The following is a 25112-nucleotide window of genomic DNA, read 5'->3' on the forward strand; positions in this document are numbered from 1 at the left end:
AGTATCTAGGATTCTATTTCTGATTTTTATTCTAGTTTTGATTTTTATTTAATGAGTTTTAATTAGGTTTTCTTGTTTTAGTCTATAATAAATTATTCTTTTTGTTTTCTAGTTGTATTAGGTTTATGTTATGTGCCCTATATATAAAGCACTTCTTAGATTGTAATTTTGATTAAAGCTATCAATAAAAAAAACCAAATATTAGAGAAATTTCTCTATGTTCACTACTAGAATTTTAGCTATAGGACACCATCAAATTTCTGTGCTCATTGTTGACAAAGGCCACTGATATCTTCAATAGCCACTATGCAGCCACTAATCACATGTCAGTCCCCTATGGAGCAGTTTCCATTGTTGCATAGAACACCATTTCAACATCGGTGGATCTTTCTCATCATATTTTGCTTTAACATTTGAATATAGTATACCTGCCGAATACTGCTGTGTCAGCTTTTACAGTGGCAGTTCACACCATTTCCTTTTCTCTTCGGTGTATTTGATTGGTGTCTAACATTATATTATATTAATTTTTTTTATCATGCAGTCACAATTAAGACGGTGTCAATGTTCATTTATTTTGTAAAAAAAAAAAAAAAAATTAATAGGCTCCAATCTGTATTTCCTATACCCATATACCAGTTCCAATTACAACTAATGCCCGTCATGGCATGAAATTCATCTATTTTTATTTTTTGGCTTTCCTTTTTCTGGCCTTCACAGGCTGTTTCAACTTTCCTGTCAATTACAAAGTAACAATGTGTAAGCCACATACAGTCATACACTCATAAAGATAATGAAAATATGGACAAACTATTGATTTCACAAATACCTTTGAGCATAGTCTGTGGGCTGCTTGACCTGTCAATTCCTGCCCAGTTTTACCAACATAAACCTGATGGCAAACACCAGAGCATTAGAACTAATATAAATAAACGCACACAAAAATATTAATGTATGTAAATAAACGCTTATAAACTCCTGTTTCTTTTGTAAGCAGAAATTCGAACAATAGCTGGATTTAACAGACATTATACTTTTTGATCGTAACTATAATGGCAGAAATTAATAACAATCCATGATCAACTTTTATAGCCTTCTAAACTGTCCATATGTATTAACATCAACCTAAGAAAAAGCTGACTCCCTAATTGCTACTAATATTAGATCTATGCAGAGTTACTGACAAAACCAGCAAAATGTTAAGTTTTAAACTTTTAACATACCTTCCTTCCACCAGGGACTGTATACCAATGACGACCAAGTACAGACCACAGAAGCTGGAACATCTGAAATATGATTCTTTTTTCTTCCAATGATATGGTAGGATGATTGAGAAGTTAAAACTCCACTTCCATGCAATGGGACTTTAGGACTACTACAGGATGTTTGATATTGTGTTGACCGATGCACATCTGCTACAAATTTGGCAAACTTTGAAATAAACATATAATTTATGGTGTTCACAGACTCTTATCTTGCTCAAGTACAGACCACATACAGAGAAGCAAAAAAAGAAGCTTACAATCTGAACAATCAGTCAACTGCAACTAAATGAGATTGGGACTAAAAGTATCCCCAAAATTGGACCTGTCTACCAAAAGACTCATAACTTCTTGCATTGCAGATTGCATAGCGACCTGAACAATGGCTGCACCAAGAACAAAGCAACCAAAATCAAAAGGCGAAACCATATATGGGGAGAAACAAATTGTAACTAACTCTGCCAATGATTAATCAACCGTTAAACCTGCTTGCTTATGCGCATAAATTTTACAATGATTGAACCCTAAGGTTTAACCCAATTCCTTTAAACCATTTATTTACCATACATAGTTTCTTGTCATACTGCTAGCCTTTAAAAGGCATTGTAACAGAATGAAACCCAAAGTTTTTACCTTGTGCATTACCGCAACCCCCAAATTATCAAAGTCAGTCTCCTTCATCAAAACACCCATTAAATTACATCCGCAAATCTCAACAAATGCTAGATTGTTGATCTTATTGGTTACTGCTGGCTTTTTCTTCAAATTTGTAAATAAAACAAAAAGAGAAAAATTCACTTCCTCCTCCAAATTATGTTCGATCTTCACATCATAAACAGAGACTAATCAACACCACTTCACTTCCCTCATTTTTTTTTTCTCACAATTTCATCAAAAAAGATGAAAAATCAACTTTTTTTCACAAGAAATCCCAAAATCTCATCTCCACTCAAAACATCAATAAGCAAAAATCCAAAATATTAAGAGAAAAAGACAAAGAAATTAGTATCTTCGGGAGAAGAGAACTCTTCTATATCATCTTCCATACTCCAAAACGGCGATGGATTATTGGTGATGTAGATTAGCGCATAGTTGAGAGGCTGGTCCAGTGAGAGCCAAATCGAGTATGGTGATGACGTGGCAAATGACCGCGGCGGTCACGGCAACGCGATGGTGGAGATTGCTGTGGTGATGAGAATGGAGGAGAGAAGAACGATTTGGAATGAGAGAGAGAGAGGGGGTTGGGGACTCGCGAGTGATTTTAGGGATCGAAATATTTTTATTTTTTGTGTTGTTCGGCGAATGAAAACATCTTCTATATTTCTATTTTTTATTTAATTTTTATTAAGTTACTGTCTCGCAGTGTGTACTGGTCTGTCAAAGTATGGCACGTAACTTGTACCAAAGAAAAAAGTATGGCCGTTGAGCCATCAAATACATTTAAATATCTAGGTTGTCAAGGGCGAGTACAATGCACGAGTACTATTTATAATTTAATATAATAAGACCAAGAAAAAATATAATATAATAGCAAAATGCCTTCTAACTTCAGGCCATTCCCAGTGATCATCAGAGGCATTGTAAAAGTTTGTCACTGAATAATGAAACGGTGGAACACTATTTCAATCAAGCACCACTTGGCAACAGTGGCTAGTAATCGGTAGCCTTTGGCCAAATTTCTAGTAGTGGTTTCTTACGGTTGTGTCCGTAATTGCTAGTGGATTCTAGCTTATCTCATATGGTTTTCGACGCTTGACGGAGCCCCTTACTATCGTGTTCACGCTTCCCGCATCACAATCATAAAGAAGTAAGGAAGAATAAATAAATAAATAAATAAAAAAGAAATGAAAAAGAGCCAAAAAAAAAAAAATCATTTTGTTGCGCACATCATAAAGAAGAAAATAACAGCACCTATTGTTCAGCTTCTTCTTGGCCTTTCTTAATAGATGTCAACATCAGAGTAAGCATCTTTTATATGGTGTAGCTTCCTGTGGACCTCTTCCATAGACATTCTATTCCTTGGTGATTCTTCCGAGCATGCAAGTCCAATCTTAAGGGTTAGAAGTATGCACTTCCACACATAAGTGCTCATCTTGCTTAAATTCTCATTGTCAATGTCTTCTTCAACTGCTTCGATTTCATTATTGTAACCATTGATGTAGTTCACTACATTTTGTGATGTTGCAGGTGTTGTCTCTTCTAAAGTGGCAAGAAGAGTAGGATCTATCACTACGTCAATAGTGGCATCAGACAACACGATTCAGACAACTGCGAAATTTTTAACTGTCGTCTGATTAAATGGGACGACAGCAAGATTAATTCTATTGTGTTTGATAGCATCAGACAATACTTCTTGTTGGGTAAGTGTGATGTTGTCCCCGTTTCGTCAAGGCACAACAGAATTAAACATTGCTATTGTCCAACTGACTACTTTCAGACAAGAGTTATTGCTCTGATGTTGTGCCACTTGAGTTCAGACAATGGTTGAAGATTGATGTTGTCTGATTAAAATTACTCAGACAACAGTTAATACATTGATATTGTGTGATTTGCATTCACACAATTCTCTGAATTTGATGTTGTCTGATTTTTTTAGTTCAGACAACTGTTTTGGTGTGTCTGTTGTGTGACTTCATTTAAAACAATAAGATGTAATTATATGTTGTCTGATTGTTTTAAGTTCAGACAACAGTTTTATTGTGTATGTTGTATGAATATGTTTCAGACAATAAACTTTAATTTTATGTTGTCTAAGTGCAAGGGCTTCATCATTTATTCTGCCCTAGTTGACTTCAACAATACTTAGCCAAATTTCAATTTTCCCATTTGAGAAAACCCGCGCCCCCTCATCAGCTCTTGCGCGCTCTCTCTCTCTCTCTCTCTCTCAAAATCACTCTCAGCTTTCTCTTTCTCTCAAAATCACACTCACCGACGCTCTCACCCCTCACACCTCTCACTAAGCCATCTCTCTCATTCAGTCCTCAACTCTCACTGTCTCACGCTCTCTCACTGTCGAAGCTTTCAAGCCAACTCCCTCAATCCATCTCACTGGAGCTTTCAACTTGCATACTATTGCTATGGAGGTTCTTGAAGATAGACCGCTCCCTCTTTTGAGCTAGCTAGGTACGATTGGGTTTATAAGGTGTGTTAGGGTTTCGGGGTTCAATTGGAATTGGGGATTAGGTTTCGTATTGAAATCGATTTTTGGGTATTTGATTTTCTGGATTACTTGGATTTGGGGATTAGGGTAGTTTCGTATTGAAATCAGTTTTTGGGTATTTCATTTTCTGGATTACTTGGATTTGGGGATTGGGGATTTCATATACAAGGGAAATTGGGTACCCAGTTTGCTGTTAATTTCGAATTGGGTGTTTGCTGATATTTTTGTGAACTCTAGTTCCTTATATTCGCCAATCAAATGAACTTGTGTTTCTCAATTTGCATAGATTTCCTTTGCACGTTATTTTTCAAAGATGCATTCTTTCTTTCTTTTACTTGTTTATTCAAAATCTTCTGCATATATCATATTCCTTATTGGTATTATATCTGGCCATCTGGCAATTGTTAAGCTTGTTTACTTTTTCCAAAACTTACAGTTGTTAAGCTTCCTTTCCATCTATAACTGGAGTGAGTCTGCTACATATTAAGAGCTTCTCAGTCAGGTATATTGTTCTATCTCTTAACTTATCATTTTATCTGATATACTTCTTCACTTGCTTATTGCCATTTTACAAAACTATAATGTCTAGTTGATCATCTAACTTCGTGATTATTAATCATTAAACAAGACAAACATTGATCATTGTGTCAATATTGGTTTGACCTTATGAGATATAATTCAAGAATCTGAAGACATTTTTTGAGATGTTGAACATGGTTACATTGGTGAAACTGTGATGCTAGCCTTGTGGATTTTTTCTCTGCCGTTTGTCATCCCAATACTATTATTTCCCCTTCTTTCTAGTATACTTGTGGATGCTCCCCATTTACTTAATATACTTGTTCATGCTCCCATGTTAAATTTATACAAGTCTATATGCTCTTGTTTGTTGATAATTTCGATGACAATGGTTGTGAAAATTTAACACTTGTAAGTAATATGATAGGGAAATTACGTGATTGAAAAGAAATCTCGGCAAATGCACTGAGCAAAGCCGGGGAGGAGTACAAGAGTATTGCTGTGACAAAACTAGCTGAGATAAACAGTTCAAGTGAGTATTTCTAAGCTTTGTCTTATTCTGTACTAGTGAATGCATATAGGTTTATAATTTTAGTTGATGTTTGCTGAACTGTATACTTGCGATGATTGCTTTGCTGCCTAAGTGTACTGTAATGTGATTCTATTACCTGCATATTGTATACAATTACATGTGATGTGATGAAAATGTAGGAAAAGTATGATGATTACTTTCTAGGAATTCTTTCTAAGTTGTTTTGTTTTTGATTGTAAGATGGATAAATCATGGATGCATGCTGATAGAAGATCGCGAACCTTTGAGCTAGGTGTTGAAGAAATGCTTATGTTTGCATTAGAGAATGGTTGTGATGTTAATAGATTATGTTGTCCTTGTATGAACTGTGCGCACAGCAAACATTGGAAGGCTAGTGTAGTCAAAGATCATTTAGTGGAGTTTGGGATTGATAAAACTTATACAAAATGGATATGGCATGGGGAAAAATCAGAAAGTGAATGGCATTCTGAAACTGTAGAGAAGGAACAGAATGACATAGGTATAGGGGGGTCTGATGATGAAGAGTTTTCAGAAGACTCTAATGAGTTTTTAAGGTTTGTCGAAGATGGCGATAAACCTCTTTACCCTGGTTGTACCCGTTTTACCAAGTTGAATGGACTTGTTAAAACTTATAATCTGAAAGCAAAGCATGGGTTGAGTGATGCTTGCTATTCAGACATGTTAATACTAATTGGAATCTTGCTTCCAGAAGGTAATGAAGTACCAGGTTCTTTTTATGAGGCCAAAAAGACGTTGTGTGCGTTAGGGATGGATTACGAAAAGATACATGCATGCCCTAATGACTGCATATTATATAGGGATAATCATATGGATGCGGCAAGCTGCCCTGTTTGTGGTATATCTAGGTGGAAGAAGGGAAAGAATAATGTAGAGAAAGTAGGGGTTCCAGGTAAGGTGTTGTGGTATTTTCCACCTATACCTAGGTTTCGGAAGATGTTTCAGTCGACACAAACAGCTAAAGCCTTGACTTGGCATGCTGATGAGCGAGTGAAGGATGATAAAATGAGGCATCCGGCTGATTCCCCTAGTTGGAAGTTAGTGGATGATAAGTGGCCTGCTTTTAGGTCAGAGCCTAGGAATCTAAGGCTAGCGCTATCCTCTGACGGTTTCAATCCCCACAGTTCTCTTTCTAGTAGATACTCTTGCTGGCCTGTCATATTAGTGAGCTACAATCTTCCTCCATGGCTTTGCATGAAGAGGAAGTATATGATGCTCACTTTGTTAATCTCGGGACCTAAACAACCTGGAAATGACATTGATGTCTACCTCCAGCCATTGATAGATGATTTGAAAATTTTGTGGGAAGGGGTTGAAGAGGTATATGACTGTTATAGGAAAGAGTACTTTAAACTGAGAGCAGTACTCTTCTGGACGATCAATGACTTCCCTGCTTATGGGAACCTGTCAGGCAACATTGTGAAAGGATACAATGCGTGTCCTATTTGTCTTGAGCATACCAAACCTCATAGGCTGGGTCATGGTAAGAAGATGTCGTATCAGCGGCATCGAAGATTCTTACCACATCACCATCCTTATCGAAGACAGGCAACAGCTTTTGATAACACTGAAGAAGTTGACCCCGCTCCTGTTCCATTAAGTGGAGAGGAGGTGTTGAAAAGAGTAGAAGGTTTAACCCGACCTTTTGGTAAAAACCACACTCATCCTCCATATAAGGGTGTTGAAGATCAGAACAGACCTTGCTGGAAGAAGAAATCAGTTTTTTTCCAACTTGAGTACTGGAAGTTTCTTCCAGTTCGACATAATCTTGATGTCATGCACATCGAGAAGAATGTGTGCGAAGCAATAATTGGTACATTGCTGAACATTCCTGGAAAAACAAAAGATGGGGTGGCTGCTCGATTAGATATGGTGGCAATGGGTATAAGGACTGGTTTGAAGCCTGAAACAGGCAGAAAAAAGCAGAAGTTACCCTTGGCAAGCTGGAATCTGATGTTAGAAGAAAAAAAAATAGTTTGCACTTCTTTTTTCGGAATGAAGCTAGCTGACCGATTGTGTTCACAAGTGAGGAGTTTAGTGTCTATGGATGATCTTCGGCTTATTGGCATGAAATCGCATGATTGCCATATAGTGCTCCATGACTTACTCCCCATTGCAATTCGCTCTGTATTAAATAAACCTGTTAGGTATGCCATCATCAGATTCTGTCTTTTCTTCAAGGGGATTTGCAGTAAAGTCATCGATGTTGAGAAGCTAAAAAAAATGCAAGCTGACCTTATTGAAACAGTTTGTGAGCTTGAAAAATTCTTCCCACCTTCCTTCTTCGATATTATGATTCATCTTTCGGTCCATCTTGTTAGAGAAGTTGAGCTCTACGGGCCCGTTTTCTTTAGATGGATGTATCCATTTGAAAGGTACATGAAGACTTTGAAGGGTTATGTTAGAAACCGTACATTTCCAGAAGGTTGCATTGCTGAGGCATACATCGCTGAAGAAGCAGTGGAGTTTTTGGCAGAACGTCATCTAGAAGGAGCTACTGTTGGACTACCAACAAGCGGCACCTTTGAGGATTCATGCAGACCTTTATCAGGCGCCACAATGATTAATCCTGGTCAGAAGGAGTTCCAGCTAGCACATCTGTGTGTGTTGCAGAATACGGATGAAGCAAGGCCGTATTTTGAGTAAGTGAACTTCCATGTTTTTGTAAATCTATTTTGCTTATGTATAAATATTGTAATTTTGTTTACTGAACTTAAGACATTTTCCCTCTTTTTTTGTAGCGAACATTTGGAAATGTTGAAACGTGTTTTTCCAAACTTCCAAAAAAAATGAGAAATGGCTAAAGGAGAAGCAGAATAAAACATTTGTGAAATGGATACAAGACAAGGTATATGATTGTTTATTTCAGCTCCTTGATTTGGTATATATATTTGTACCTATTTTCATAATTACAAATTTGGAAATGCAGGTTGCATCTGAACTTGTTCATGACGATAACAATGTATCAGAAAAGTTAAGGTGGATTGCTGATGGTCCTAATCCAGAAGTACCTTCATTCTGTGCATACACGATAAATGGGGTTAACTTCACCACCAAGGATCGCAATGATGTCCGCGCAGTGCAATGCAGTGGGGTTTCATTGTTTGCCAATGCCATGCTAGTCTCTAGTGCAAAGGATAAGAACCCTAAATATGATGACACAAATTTTTATGGAGTCATTAGAGATATATGGGAATTAGACTATCATAGCTTTAGGGTACCTATCTTTCATTGTGATTGGGTTGATATCGATAAGGGCATTAAGATAGATGACTTGGGATTTACGTTAGTAAACTTGAATAAGTTAGGTCATTTCAACGATCCTTTTGTGTTAGGGACAGATGTGAAGCAAGTCTGCTACATATCTGACCCTCTTAACGCCAATTGGTCAGTGGTTTTAAGATGTCCGGATAGGGATTACCATGGTCGTGATGATGAAGAGGTGGGAGTCATTGAACTTCAGCAGGAGCACTTTGATGCAACCATGCCACCTATCGATACTACTGAAGGCACTGGTGAACAAACCAGCAATTATATGCGTGATGGGGACGAAGGAATATGGATGGAATGATGAGTGTGAAGTCATAGTTTAGGGTTGTTTATCATTATTTTGATTGTTGTACTTATTTCAATTCAGATTTAAACCTTTGTGATTCTTCATTTCATTTGCAATGTGAATCTATGTTATTACTTGATGTTTACCTTTGCTTAAAGTATATTATTGCATTATATGTTTAATCACTTGCAATTTTGCCTTAGATAATTCTGAATCTTTGTTTTATTTTGCTTTACCATGCTTCAATCTGCCTTATTTATGTTTAGCTAACCTATGTCTTTTTGGTTGTAGGTTATGGCTCCTTCAAAGACATTGGCTACCTCAAGAGCAAAAGAAAATATTCTTAAGGCATTGAGAGCTTCAAGAGCGAGGTCTGCACCAGTAGCAGCAAAATCTGGTCTATCAAATGCTTCTGAAAATAATACTTCCCCAAAGAAAGCAATAACGTCACTGAAGGTGAACAAGACATTGACCAAGAAGAAGGGCAAATCCTCAAAGGCCACCAGCCCCTTACCAACCGGCTTAAAGTTGCTGAAGCGCGGCTGTGTAACAATGCATAGGATTGTGCGACGAAAAATTCTTGGAATTAAGCAGAAAGTCTTGTTTAACCAGAAGGGGGCGGCTTATGGTGCTGCAGCCAAGGAGATGCAGTCATATATCGGGGTACTAGCACGTACCAAGGCACCTATTTGGAGACCTAGTTGGAAGCAAGTGCCAAAAGATCGTAAAAATAAAATTTGGCAGTGTGTTGAGGTATTCAAATTCTCCTTTCTTTTGTTTATTAATGTAAATACAACTTCATGTTCATATATGGTTTTAATTTGAATAATATCATTTCTTTAGATGGCATTTGAGATACCCCCAGAGGCAAGGAGAATGGTCCTAGCTTCAGCTTCACAGAAGTGGAGAGAATTCAAGAGCAAGCTGAGTACACAGTACATCATCCCACATAAGGATGAACCTGAACTCTTAGAGTATCCCCCAGCTGACTACAACTTCATTGAGAAGGCTCATTGGGACATATTTGTTGCTGATCGCTTGTCTGAAGAGTTTCAGGTCGTGTATTTTAATATTTTCTGGCACTTGGTTAAATTATTACTACTCATGTTGGAACCAAAGACATTGATGAATGTTCTTATTTCTGCGGTTTATAGATATTGCACGAGGTGCAGAAGAAAAAGAGGGCTAAGAACAAGTACCCTCATCGCATGTCGCGCAAGGGATATGCAAATCTGGAGGTTGAATTGGTGAGCAGAGATTGATGCTCTATTTGTCTTACATGCTAAATTGTTTTATGGTTACTTATATTGATGCGATATTCTAGTCTGAGTCTCTAGAAGATTCAGAGCTGGACCGTGCAACAATGTGGATAAAGGCACGACAGGATAAACATGGAAACTTCAAAGATGGTGAGCTAGAGCAGAAGGTTGCAGCAATAGTAAGTAAACTGGTATACTTGTTTTAGTTTATTGAAGCCATCTTTTACAACTATATTACTAAATATACAAAGGTTAAAACGTCACTGATTTATATTGAAAATTATTTTTTGATTTAGGACAAGTTGAGGAAGCAAGTGAGTGACGGTGAGGTGACAACATGCGGCACCGATGATGTATTGACAAAGGCTCTAGGAAATGCTGAGCACCATGGCAGAGTACGTGGTGTGGGAGGTTATGTCAAGCCTGCTACGTATTTCAAACTGCCTAGGAACAAAAGGAAGACTGTTGAAGAGAGGATTAAGGAAGGCTGCAAGAAACTTATAGAAGAGGAGGCAGAGAAAATTGTGGCACGAGAAAGAGCACATTGGGCTGACACGATAATGAGATTGGAAGCAAAATTAGATGGGAGAGCCATTCCCATTGAGTCGCCTCCGGCAGGCCATGTTACCAAGGACCTTGGTTCTGGACAAGGTAGCTGCTCCAATTTGCGGGAGAAGTGTCCTCTTCAAAAGGCTGAATACCTTGTTGTCAGCGCAAAGAAGCGTTTGGAGTTAGAGGTTGAAGTTCAGGAGAAAGTACAAGAAGAAAATATTGTGAAGCTGCCGGTGGAAGAACCAGTGGCTATAGAGGTTGAAGAAAAGGCGATTCAGTTGGTGGAAGTCACACAACAGGTATATAAGCACTATTAGAGTATGAAGATGTAAATTACTTATTTTTCATGCATATGATTTTTGCCGTAAATCTGATCTGTTGATTTCTTGATTTGTATTGGAAAATGTGTTTTTTCATAAAACAGGAACTCAAGGACTTAGAGTGCAAATTGGCTGTAGGTGACATCAACAATATTGTTGCCATTGCAACCATTGTTGAAGTCGACGCTGCGTGCGCCAACCAGACAATTCATGGTGCTCCTTTGGGAGAAGGGAATGTGCGAGTGTCGATTTTGCGTCCACTTGATCCCGAAGCTAAGCTTCCATTCCCAGTCGCTGATGAGATAGTTACTGTTAAGGATGCTGTTGGAACTTACATTGCTTGGCCAAGAGACCTCATAGTTCAACCCCCTCCCCATACAGAGAAGGTAAAGTAACTAGATTTGGAATTGAAGCATGCATGTTAAAGTATATGGTATTTAGTAATAATTGAAACTACTTTCATGTAGAAACAACGGCCTAAGTCTGTTAAGGGTCTGAAGAAGAGGAAAAGGCCAGTAGAGGAGGATGAAGAGGAGGATCTCGACTTGAAGAAATTGCCAAAAGATTACCCTGCACCGTTGAAATGCTTGTGGTTGTGGGCTAGAGACAATTTGGCAAATGGGAGGACAATGTCCTTTCAGATGGAAGATAAAGTTTTTGGCATCAACAGGAAGCATTATTTGTTTAAGGGAGACATTTATGCATTGTGTACCATGTCTGAACTATCTGGTGGAGTGATCTCCATGTATATTCTGTAAGTTGATAAAAAAAAATAATTAGCCATTCATAACATATTATTAGTTTATAATTGTATTGTACTTTACTCGATTGCAAATATATATTAACGATGTGTGCTTCTACAGCTACTTGCATGAAGTCTTGAAGAAATCAAAGATGGCAGACATGGTTGGCTTTGTAGACCCTGCACAAATTGGAGCACTTGCGTGTGGAAGTGCAACAGAAAGATCGCGTCAACTGGCAAATAGGTTCAAAAATGCAAAGAAAGGCCAGATTTTTATGTTGCCATATAATGCAGGGTGATTGAGTTATCTTTAACTTATCTACTTACTTGAATGGTCTTTTAAATGTAGTATGTCTATATATAATACAAAAACTGGATTTGACATAATTTTTTGGTTTAAATTTTTAAGTAAGCATTGGATGTTGACTGTTGTCAACCCAGAGGAAGAAACAATCTACTTCATGGATCCACTAAGGCGTCGACTAGTTGGTGGAGAATGGCAGACAGTTGTGGAGAAGTAAGTTTAGAGTGTCTCTGATTTTGATAAAATGATGGAATATATGATGATATATGTGGTTGTTCGTTTGTTTGCCATCGATTGATTAAAGCTTGTTGTTGTCTTCTGTTTTATTGTTGAAGTGGAATCAAAATTTACAATGCTCAGATGGATAGATGTGGCCGGAAATCTATAGTGTGGCATAACATGGGGGTATGTCTAGCTAGTATTCAATTGTAGATTCAGAATTTGTACTTGGTATATATACGTACATATGATGGTTAGCACAAACTAAGTTGTTGTAACGTTATGTTTTTAGGGAATTCCGGTGCAGCAAGGTGAGAAGGATTGTGGCATATTCATCATGCGGTACATGAAGGAAATAGTTGCGGATAAGAATCTAGAATTTGCATCAAAGGTGAAGCCTGAAATTTTAGCCTGGACTGCATTGTAACTCCATTTTCTTCTTGCTGCATGAATGGTTGTGATGTTGAGATTCTGCTATTCTATTTGTTTCAGTGGCAGCGGCGATCGGAATTGGTTTACACCCAAAAGGATCTTGATGATGTGAGGTCAGAGTGGGCAAAGTTTGTCTTGAAGTATCATGCATAGCTATATGGTTGGTAAATGGAGGGATAATGTTTTGGTATTTTGACTGCAGTACCCTAGGTAGATCATGTTTTTTGGACTTTAGGCAAATATGGTTAATGTGCGCACATTGGACACATATATGGACAAGTTCATGATCATGGCCTTTATGTTTTTAGCCTTAAGGTATATATAGGCAGGGTGCTGTGTTACTGTTGGGATATGAATACAGCTGAAGGAATTTGTATGTTTTAGAATCAAGGGAAAGCTAGCTTTTGGAATCCAATGTTGGATGTGTTTGTGGATGTTTTGATCAATTGGTTTTTCTTGTTAGATGCAATGTCCAGAATGCATGTCTTATGAGGCTATCTCAGACAATTCAATTCTAAGAAAGAAAAAAAAAAACTATTGTCTAATGACTGGACGTAATAAAATTGAAATGAAAAAACTGTTGTGTGTAAAACCTAACTACAATATCACTCAACCAAGTTCAGTTGTCCAACTTTAAGAAACACAACTACAAAGTTACATATTCTGTTGTCTGAAGTAAAGGAAGACAACAAAGAATAGAACAAAGTTGTAACCAAGTTATTGTTTGACTTCATTAACCACCACATCTTTTCATAAATAGCATTGTTGGAAACACACTTTAAGGAGTAAAAGGGCTAACAAGCTATTGTTCCACTACTAACCAGACAATAGTTATATTCGAAAATGATGAATTGTAATACATTAACAGACAACAACTTTACCAAAACTAGGTTGTGTCAATCTAATCCACTCAACAGATAAAACCTACCCCTAGATGTTGAAGAGTCATAGAGACAACACATTTTCTAAAAGAAATGTTGTCTGACTTGTTCTCACAAGTTACCGATCTTCATCTTCTGCTGACTTAATTTACATCCCACAACAGCATTAGTAATCTACAATTGTCTTTTCTGGTATTCAGACAACAGGTATGTAGACATCTGCTCTTGTACTATCTTTCTTCACACGACAGTTCTGTGCTGTTGTCTGACCACCCCATCAGACGGCACAGGCTTTAACAACAGCGCCCAGACTGATCAGACGACAGTCCAAAACTGTCGTCTGATGCCATTATTGACGTAGTGTATAATCTGCATCACTCTTCCTGGTATGGCCATCTTGACAAAGTTATTGAGGTTCAAACCCTCTTTAAACATTTCGTCGATAGGTCTTCTTCCTGTGAACAATTGCAACATGAGCACCCCGTAACTATATACATCCCCTTGTCTTGATGGCTCAACACCACTTGCATACTCTGTGACTCACAAAAAATCAAGTGTGTATATATATTAGTTCTCTTTGTATAATTTAGAACCTGACCTCTATATATAGTATCGAAAGTTTCTTTGTTGATCAGACTAGTATGAAAACTTTTTCATCATCAATGATTATTAATGTATGAATGTATTATAGAAAAGGATTTCATTTTTGGGTTGAGATAGAAAGTGAGATGAACTTCATCATCGGTAACTTTTCTCTCTTTATAGGAAAAAAAAAATCATTTATGTCTTGCGCATGCATTAATATTACAATCTTTAACATACATATCTTATCTTGCTTGCTAACTTATCCTTGGTCATTTGTTAGGACTTCAAATTTGAGATGGTTGCCATTGCCACTATGTCACATTGAGCATAAGCTACCATGCTCCTATTTCTCTATTCTTTTGTCCATATTTCTATTTATCTTCAATAAACATGCAGATAAAAATTTAAGAAATTATAAAGTAGTGGAAGATTATTACCTGGAGCAGCATAGCCAATGGTTCCCTTTATTCCAACCGTGCTACTTTGATCGATTTTGATAGGAGTCCGTGGTCGTTGAGATGAGTCTTGCCAACCCAAAATCACCAACACGAGCAACCATGTCATCATCAAGAAGAACGTTGCTCGGCTTCACGTCGCAGTGAATGATATGTGGTTCACAATGGTCATGAAGATAATACAATGCAGAAGCCAAATCAACAGCAATATTCAGTCTTTGAAGAAGGTTCAAACTCCTTGATTGATTTTCTCTATGCAACCACTCCTCTAAACTTCCATTTGACATATACTCAAAGACTAGAGCTTTGAAGTCATTACCATTGTAGTCCGTGCTGGAGCAACATGTCAAGATCTTCACAAGGTTCCTGTGCTGGATATTTCTCAATGCATTGCATTCAACCACAAAACTCTTGGAAGCACCTTTTTGTTGAAGGTTGAGGACCTTGATGGCAACAACATTGTTTTCTTCTTTATTAAGAATCCCTTTGTATACAGAGCCAAAACCACCTGATCCAATTTGATTGCTCGGAGAGAATCCGGCAGTAGCATGATGAAGCGTCTGGTATGAAACCTTTGGAAGGAAGTTAATTGATGACACTGCTATTAATGGTTTCTTCTTTTGAGTTTTTCTCCTCCAATAAAGAGCTAAGACGACTGCAGACAGAAGAGAGCATCCAGAGACCAAGGAAGTTGTGAACTTTAGTTTGAAACCATGCCACTTTCTTTGCTTTGGTCCTTTGATGGGGCATGCTGGTAGCTGTAATTCTGAAAAACCTCCACAAAGTTTGGTATTTCCATCCAATGATATTGCACTTGTGTTTCGAAAAAACTCTTTCTTTCGGTACCTCACCCTCTAGATTATTGAACGAAAGGTTCAAATGGATCAAGAATGGAAGTCTCTGTAGGTCTTTTGGAATATGTCCTGACAAGTTGTTTCGTGAAAGATCTAGATACTGAAGACCTCTCAAAGCAGCCAAAGAAGAAGGTATGATTCCTTGAAAGTGGTTCCCTTGGAGGTAAAGAAATTCAAGGCTCAGACAGCCTCCAATAATTTCTGGAATTCCTCCGGTCAAATTATTATCAGAGATATTGAGTGTATTGATATTCTTCAGCTTACCCACTTCCACAGGCAGAGTGCCTGTTAGCGAGTTTTGTGATAAATTGAGCTTGATAGAGAAGGAGGACAGGCCTATGACCTGTGATGGTATTTCTCCACTAAGCTTATTGTGTGATATATCCATCACCTGCAGATTTTGGCAATTACCAATATTTGGAGGAATGCTTCCTTCTAATTCATTTTCTAATAAGTAGAGTAGAAACAATTGGGTGAGGTTTCCAAGAGAAGATGGGATCTGTCCTGATAATCTATTGGAATTTAAAAATAATCTTTGCAGTTTTTGCAACTTCCCAAAAGAAGCTGGAATGATACCTGTGAACAAGTTATGTTCCAGGCTCAAGTGTATTAAACTGTTGAGATTTCCTAATGCTTTAGGAATCGTTCCCACTATTTGATTACCTCCAAGGTAGAGTTCAGTCAGTTGAGTTGAGAAATTGGCTACAGAGTTGGGTAAAACACCTCCAAAATTGTTATAACTCAGAGAAAACATCTCCAGATTGCTGCAATTTGTCAACAATGATATAAATCCCAAATCATTTGATGAATTACTTCCTAGATTATTGACCTCGAAGTTGAGCTGCTGGAGATTAGGAAAATTTCCAAAACTTGCGGGAAGTTGGCCAACAAAATTATTGTGCCCAAAATCAAGCGAATGAAGCTGAGAAGCATTGGAAAGTGAAGCAGGGATTTCTCCAGAGAATTCATTTTCAGAGAGGAACAATATCTGGAGATTAGGCATGTTTAGGCCTATACCAGGCGGAATACTGCCCTTAAACATATTACCCGTAAGTGAGATGCCATTCATAGATGATATGTTAAAAAGGGAGGGAGGGATCAAACCAGAGAGATTATTGAGACCAATTGCAAAAAGTGATAAGCTTCTCAATCGGCCTAGCACCTCTGGAACGGTGGCCACCAAATTGTTCCATCCCAAAAAAAGTTCAGTGAGTGATGAAAGATTCCCCAAGGAAGGTGGGATGGCTCCTGTCAGATTGTTTTCCTCTAGAGTGAGATGCACAAGCTTCCTCAATGACCCGATCTCTGAAGGAATTTTGCCGATAAAGCGATTTTCTCCAATATTTAAGTAGCTCAATTCTGCGCACAAGGTCAGGTTGACTGGAATTCCCCCCTCCAACATGTTGGTACTGAGACTGAGACGTCGCAGTCGGAATAAATGTTCAACTTGTTGCGGAATCTTACCAGAGAAGCTGTTGTTGTAAAGGCTGAAGTCCCTGAGAAAGGAGAGGTTGCCAATGTATGGTGATATATATGGTTCCGTGCAAAACAGCGTGTGGTAGGTACAAGGCTGTTACTCTTTGATGTCGTTTGCCACAAGTAATTCCAGGCCATTTGCAGTATTGAACGGAGTCATTCCATGAGTTCAACAGCCCATGTGGATCAGAAGCTATGCAATCTTTGAATTTTAGCAAAGCCAAGCGATCGGTTTCATTGCCAAATGAACTTACAACGGTGGTAGGTTGTAAAAAGTTGATGAACAGGAGAAGGGTCAGGACATGAAGGTATGTGAAACTCTCCATTAAGTTTGTAAAAGCAACGGGAAGCTAGTCGGCAGGAGATGAGATTACTATTCAAGGCAAATCAACTTGAGCTTTCAACATGTGGTATTTAACAACCTTTATATGTAGTCTTAGGCTATTGCTCATCCGTAATTAGTTACATCAAGTAATTATTGCTAAATAATGGTAACGATAGTATTGACGCCGACTAAAGACTTGGACTTAATTGGACAGAGGATGGGACATGGCAGAATTTTAGGATTGCGGTGGAAGAAACTTGGATGCAGCTAGCCCAGCACTAATCAAGCCTGGAAAAATGGTCTAAAAGCTGATGATTACTAATTGGTTTATTGTAATGTCTTTTAAGACTCGCGTTTTGGTGGGTAATTAAGTACCTAGACTAAGTCGATCTACTAATTTATTATAGCCAATTAGCCATCATGAACAAGGTTTAGGCCAGCGCCACTACTGGATTACTCTTAACACAGGAAATGAAATGTTTAATAGAAACAGAGTGAGAGAGGGAGTATTTTCATGAATGGGATGAGATCGAATAGGGTCCAACGTACCCACCCAATATTAATTTAAGTAAATTAACAAACTTGAAATCCCACCACGATTAAATCGATTTCATTATAGGGATTCATAAACCTCCGCAAAGGGTCTGACGGCTTAGCCTATGATTACTGTATTGCCTTTCAGCTAGCCTAGTGTGTTTTATTGACTGTCTCTGTTTTCAACTACTTGTGCTTTTGTAACCCAAACACTTGACAGCAACAACTTTAGACTGAAATTTGTTTCAACTTTGGATTATTTTCTACTGTGATTCGGGACATTTGGAAAATGGTGATATGAAAATCTTGACGTAGAATTAAAACGTTCACAAATTTTTTTTATATATATATTTTTTTTATTATTTTAATTTTTTGAGAGGACGCGTTCACAAAGTGTGAACGTTAAGTTCCATATTGTGATACCTGTCGGTTTTGCTAACTTGGATTTAAATAGGAAAGATGAGAAATTTTCCTTTTTTCTCAGATAAAACTGCGACTTTAAAAAAATCAACGATACTTTTGATATCTCGCCGTAAGTTGAGACTCTTGTTATTATTTCAAGAAGTTCTCTTGATGCACATTGTAATATAGGGTATTGGCACCACGTCCCCTCGATGTATTCTGCAGTTTCATTAATCAAGGTTTGAGGGCAGTCGCACCGGCTATTATTCACAAAAAAAAATATTTAAAAAAAACAACGATACTTCTGATATCTCGCCGTAAGCTCTGCTGGCGGCTCAATGGCTGTGAAGGGAATTCTCTTCAACATTTGAATCGCGGATTCCATACTGCAAAATCCTCTTGCTTGGATATTGCATTATAGATATTAATGCAAATCAAACGGTTACAGCAACTCACTATCCTGGTAGAGTTGCCGGGTTGTTCCAATGCCTGCTGAATTTTCAAGGCATTACCAAATACATCTCCGTCGAAAGAAATCGATACGGGTTGTTCTAGTAGTCGATTAAAGGCAGCGTTTCAAAATTTCAACTGAAGCTTACTGGCAGAAAATAAAAACTTGGACAGAGAAGATTACCAAATGAAATGAAGCATTTCCAACAGAAAGATGAAATCAGTAGATTACCAACAAAAATGCAACTTTTCAACAATCAGAAATGCAAAATAGATTTGGAGCAGCTCCACCACAATCAAACATTCAAGGGCACACAAATACCAGCTTCAATAAATCACACACCTAAAATCATACCAGCTTTACAATGCATACCAGATTCCTCCGACATTCAACAATGAAATACCAGATTTCATGCATTTGCATACCAACAAAAATCTAAAATAAGCAACTCATAGAGCATACCTGAGATCTTTTTTTTTTGCTGATTTTGATGCATCAGTAGCTGTTGATTTTTTGCACTCTTTGATGCCTTTGAAGTAGCTTCTTGTGCTTTCTTCTTTTTTGCTTCTTCTTCTTTTTCTTGTTCTGAAAATTGAAAACAAAGAGAAATGGAGAATTAGATCAATTCAGCGACCACACTTTTCTGTAAAATAAAGAAAAGAATAGCAGAGCAGACCTTTTTCAACATCTTCGAACCATAACATTTCCTCGGGAGTAGGCACATAAGCCAAGCTAGTAATGCTATCACTTTTCAGCTAATTTTGGAGCCAAATGAGTGCTTCAACTGATTTGGGAGTGAAAGAACTTCAATGTGGGTCAACACCTCTCTTCCATGTGCCAAAACTCGACTCACTAGCCACTGTACTAACTTGAACTGCTAGAACATCTTTAGCTACAGCTGCCAGGTTAGGGTATTTGATCCATTCAACCTCCACCAAGCCAAAAGATTGAATTCAAGTTTCTCACCTTTTGGTGGCTTTTCTATAGGATCCAAAAGATATCGGTCGACCTCATTTCCCCACCACAATAGCATCACCATCTTCAAGCACTTTATCCCAGTCTGCTAACATGTCTGCTACCTTTCCAGAAACCTTTTTGTGACTGTAACAACTGCTGCTGCCCCCAGAAACAGCAGATGATGCACTTTTACTTTTTTTGTGAGCTTGAACAGCCATTGGAGGTAGCAAACAACTCTGTTAGAGCACCACAAGTTCCTTAACTTCATTAGATATCCTCTTCACCTCCCCGGCATCAAAATTCAGTGTCATTGTGCATACTCTTTCGACATTAAGCAGTTTATACCTTGGATCCAGCACTAATGCAACCAAAAAGAGTTGGTTAATGTCATCGATGGATCCAAAGTATTTCTTATACTTGGCCCTCATCTTCTATGACATTGCCCTTTCAGCCTCACTTCCATCATGCTTATAAGGTTGGCAAAACAGTTCTTCGATCTCACAATGGATGCCAACTATGTAATGGAATGACTTTGGTGAAGTTGGGTGGTTTGTAGCACTCACTCTCAAGTTTGTTTCATAGAAAACCCTGAGAAACTTCACAAATACTGGTGCCTTCTCCCAATCAGATTCTGTTGGAGGCCGTATACCCTCTTCCTAGACTCTTTGGACTTTGTTTGCACCTCTACATAATCACCCTCTTCACCTAGTTCATCATCAGGAACCTCATCTTCATCAAAATAACTCTTATACTTAGAGTCACGTACCATCGTCAGCCAGCCTAACAAATGCTTCTTTGAGCTCCAATGCAGTGTCCAACATAATATAGGTGGAATTCCACCTTGTTGGCTCATCAAAGACACATATTTTTTTTGCAACCGACATCTTCGCTTTCAACACAGGCCTTGAAATTATCTAATCTAGCAGATGAACTCCTTACATATCGAACTGCATTCCTAATAGAAGCCACAAACTTATCCAGCAAGTGAAGACCAGACCTCACAATTATGTTAACTATGTGAGCTAAACACTTGACATGTAAAAACTTCCCCCAAAAAATCTGTCCTTTCTCCGAAGCATTATCAACAGAAATAGTGAGAACATTCTCTATGTTCCAGTTTCTCAAACAAGACTCAAGTATTTTTCCTATTATAATTCCTTGGTGGTTTGGAATTACACAAAAATTAAGGATCCTCTTATGCGTTTTTCACCCATTATCTATGAAATGGGCAGTTAAGACCATGTGATTTATGTTCTGCACCGACATCTAAGTATCAGTGGTCAAACATACACAATGACCTCCTAGTTCCCTCTTCAACTCTTCCTTCTTGGAAGCATACATTCTCAAGAAATTCTTAACTATCACCTTCCTACATGGAATTTTGCACTTCGGAATAGCTATGCTACAAAAGTATTTGAAACCTGCTCTCTCTATAGCACTAAAAGGGAGCTCATCCATCACTATCATTACAGCTGCAGCTTCAGTGTATGCTTCCTTACTCCAATGCCTAACTACTGTAGTGAGATCATCCAGACCATCACTAGCCAAAACAGTTTGCCTTTTTGCTAAATCACTCCTCCCCGGATACCCTTTACATATCTGCTCTATGTGTTTCATCATTATGCTAGTACCATTACTAGTTGAATTAGCAGTAAGATGAGTAGGACAATACTGACATTGTGCTCTAGTGGTGTGACTAACAACCTCTTCCTTTCCATTGACAATCTCAATCAGAGGGTGGTCTTCCTTTGTGAAATGCTCCCACACCCAGCTTCGTTGCCTTGAACTTGCAGTAGACTTGCTTTTCTTCTCAGCCCTTTTCTCTTTGCAGCACTTTTCTTCCGACTCTTGGTGTTGGGACGTTGTGAGGCTTCAACTTGAATTTCTTTAGCAGGAGCTGCAAGACTCCTCTGGACAATCTCATTTCCAGCAAGGCTTGATTGACTTGAATCTGAACTCATGTTTGGATAATTAGATGAACTGATTGAACTCTGAAGCTAGGTTAGGGATTGATTGACTTGAATACAAAGAGGGATGAATCAATTGGTGCTATTCAACTGAATTGAAGAGGGATTGATTAACTTGAAACTAATGAATCAATTGGTGCTACTCAACTGAATCAATTGGTGTTTTTTGATCTTGGGTGGCTTTAATTTGAATCGAAGTTCAATCCTCGATTTGAAGTTTTGAAAGTAGAAAGCCATACAGGGTGTGGCCAGTGGCCGTGTGGGAGATGCGAGGAAAGGTTCTAGGGTTCGGCTTGAAACTCGAAAGCATAAAAGTGATAAAACTGAAAAAGGATCGACGACTTTAGGGCGCATCCTTATCCTTATATACTTGCCCTCAAGTATCGGTTCTTCTGGTTCTTGGAAGTTAAGGAAATCAGGAACTGAAACCGAACCGGATTTTCTGCAATAGTTCGGTTCTTGCTAAAATGCAGTATATTTTTTAATGGAATTGGACCGAACCGACTGAAACAGTTCGATTCGGTGCGGTTCTGCCGGTTCTCGGGTCTAAAGTCCCAGGCCTACTATTATCTGATGCTTAGTTTGAAATCCAACCCACAACAAGCCAGCCAAGAGATTCGGCCCAACTCCAGCCCAAACCAAAGAGAGGAGGGAAAGTGGGGTTAAACCAACGAGCCCAATTCAACTCCCCCTTCCTTCACTCTGCAACTCAGACCGGCGAGCACCAAAGTTTCTTTGCAAATAGAAAATAGCTCTTCTCTTATAAGTAAAGTGAAACTAACTATTTAAATGCATAAACATGCTTAAATTTATAAATTCAAGATATGAGCCCACCACGCTCCGTCAAAAAAGATTTTTTTTTTTTGGAAAAAATGCACCAAAAGGATTTTTTTAACGGAAAAGTTAACGATATACACTAAAGTGATAGACTGAAGTAAACTTGAGGTACCATTGTGATAGTTATGGTAGTTGGTATACTAAAGTAGTTTAGGGAAAAAAGTCTATAGTTTGTGATGTTTTCCAGTAAGAACCTGAAAATTGTTGGCTTCTTTTTCATCTAGGGAGCTGCAGACGCCATAAGACTGTAATCTCTATCTTCTCTGCATGACTGTTTTGGCCGTGTTGGATCTCCTCATCATGAAGGAAAATTCTACAATGTGTTAACGTATGACATGCATACAATTGCCTTAAAAGTGGTAAAATGAGTCCTCAAAATAGTAATTTTAGTCCTCAAAGTGGTAACATGAGTACTTAAAGTGGTAAATTTTCTTAGTTACCACATGAGTCCTCAAAATAGTAATATTAGTTCTCAAAGTGGTAACATGAGTCCTTAAAGTGGTAAATTTTCTTAGTTTACCATATGAGTCCTCAAAATAGTAATATTAGTCCTCAAAGTGGTAACATGAGTCCCTAAAGTGGTAAAAATAGTTGATGTATGAGAAATGTTAACATACCATAGCTTTACCCCATCATGAAAATTAGTAGTTTTCTCAATCAGGGTATCTAAGATGTCACCATAGTTTAATAAATATGGCAATTTGAATCTGCATATACAGAGGCAAAAATAATCGAAGTCAGCAGGGACTCTGCAATCCACAAAGTTACCTAAACACATGAGAATTTTTCTTTCCAGTGGAAAAATTGAATCATTAGTAAGTGACATAATCAGTTCAAACTCCAGTATATTAAATAACTGAAAGCTTTGATAGTCTTTTTTATTAGACAATATCAGTAATTAAACATGAATCTCAAGAATGTTCTGGTTCGTAATATAATTTAGGAACTAGCTCCAATTTTCACTTTTCAGAAGTATCATGCAACGATGCCCCTAAACCTTGTGTCGTGAATATGTAATGGATTGCATGATAGGAGAAACAGAAACTAGCTGGAGTAATTTTGCATAAACAACCACGCACAAACATAATTAAACATCTTAAAGAAAGATCAAAATGCTGTAACAAATTTTATTATTTTTGCCACAAATGCATAATGAGACTTGTTGAGAATATAAATACAGCATTGCTATAGTTTATACCGTTTTAGGGACTGGGCCTCTCCACTCATCTTCAATTGGTTATTTTGTGTGTGATACTAAGATTATTTTATCAGAGCATACAAAAACCTATTAGGTAGGGCAGCGCGAATGTATAACATTATTGGTGATGAAAAATTCTTATAAGTATTTGACTCACCAATAAATACGAACTAGAGCGAGAGCTGATCAGGAACAATTAAGAAGCTTCCTTTGACTGTTGATTTGGTGTTTAACCGTTGACTTTGAAACTTGTTTGATCTGATCGTCGGCTTGAAGAGGAGGGGGGTACCTGAGAAAATCCTCTGATGCCTAAGTTAATTAGTACGTTTCTTAGTCGAGTGTAGTGAAACAAGTCAGAATGAGATGAGTTACCTGGCTGTTGGCCTTCCTATTTATAGGGTACAACTACTTAATTGGGCCCCAAGTAGATTTGGGCGACAAGTCTCGATCATTACTGTGCTTTATTAATTGTTGTCATCATTAATGTTGCCCTTGTAAAAGCAATCATTGTCGTATTTATAGCTGCATTTACTCACCCATTTAGATCTGACATAATTTTCATATTTATAGCAGGCTTATTTACCTTAACTTCAGGTCTAAATTTGTTGACTACCCCCACTATGCTCCCAAATTTTCTATTTGGACACTCGTCTTAAGAGGAAATTTCCAAATCCCACTCTGATTCAAGCCCAGCTTGGAGGTTCTTTTTGTTTTGATGTCACATGGTCTCCTTCTCCCTGTAGCGTCGATGGGGTTGCCACTTCAAGTCTCAACATGGTTGCTGTTAATGTCTTTGGGCATTCCGTGTGGTCGTCTCCTTGAATGTTCTCCTATTCGAGAGTTTTCCTCCTTGAAGATTTTGCCCCTCGATGATTTTTCCTCCTCGAGGGTTTTCCTTCTCAAGTGTTTTTCTCCTCAATGGTTTTTTTTCCTCAATCGTTTTTCTCCTCGAGGGTGTTTCTACTCGACGATTTTTTCTCCTTAAGGGTTTTCCTCCTCAAAGGTTCTTATCCTAGACATGTTTTTTTCTCGAGGGTTTTTCTACTCGAGAGTTTTTAGCCTCAAAGGTTTTTCTCCTCGAGGGTTTTCCGGCCTTCTCGAGGTTCGCCGTGGTTTAAAGGATTTTTGAACTGTTCTTTTATTTCCCCATCTTGCCCTCTTGTCTTTCTTTGTTGTGCATGCATAATCGCAAGAAGAAAAACAATTGAACTGCAACTACTGACGGTTACCACAGACTCGATCATTGACATGGTGGACAAGGAGGACATGGTGGACGTGGAGGATGTGGAGGTCA

The 25112-nt window shown here is 38.1% G+C and overlaps 1 protein-coding gene, 1 long non-coding RNA gene and 1 pseudogene across 7 annotated transcripts; 1 reads left to right on the forward strand and 2 right to left on the reverse strand.

Annotated features, from left to right (window-relative positions):
- Positions 1-221: 221 nt before the first annotated feature.
- On the reverse strand, positions 222-2859 carry LOC133717106 (uncharacterized). 6 transcript variants are annotated; one of them, XR_009849411.1, is made up of 5 exons: positions 1896-2850; positions 1523-1648; positions 1224-1415; positions 830-892; positions 222-735 (listed from the first exon to the last, which is right to left on the reverse strand). It is a non-coding gene; the product is annotated as an uncharacterized LOC133717106 (long non-coding RNA). The 6 variants fall into 6 exon arrangements; XR_009849410.1 differs by having other exon boundaries at positions 1224-1412; positions 1896-2837; XR_009849409.1 differs by having other exon boundaries at positions 1224-1648; positions 1896-2859.
- Positions 2860-5713: 2854 nt separating this feature from the next.
- Positions 5714-8158, forward strand: LOC133716415 (uncharacterized). The gene has a single exon (XM_062143127.1). The coding sequence runs from the start codon at positions 5714-5716 to the stop codon at positions 8156-8158; it is 2445 nt and encodes an 814-aa protein (XP_061999111.1).
- A 5934-nt stretch (positions 8159-14092) lies between these two features.
- LOC133716416 (putative receptor-like protein kinase At3g47110) lies at positions 14093-17073 on the reverse strand (annotated as a pseudogene).
- Positions 17074-25112: the final 8039 nt, after the last annotated feature.

The sequence above is a fragment of the Rosa rugosa genome, chromosome 6 (assembly GCF_958449725.1).
Source record: "Rosa rugosa chromosome 6, drRosRugo1.1, whole genome shotgun sequence".
Lineage (NCBI taxonomy): Eukaryota > Viridiplantae > Streptophyta > Magnoliopsida > Rosales > Rosaceae > Rosa > Rosa rugosa.

Excerpts from the sequence above, each read along its gene's own strand:
- LOC133716415 (XM_062143127.1), top strand. The coding sequence starts at position 5,714 with ATGGATAAATCATGGATGCATGCTGATAGAAGATCGCGAACCTTTGAG.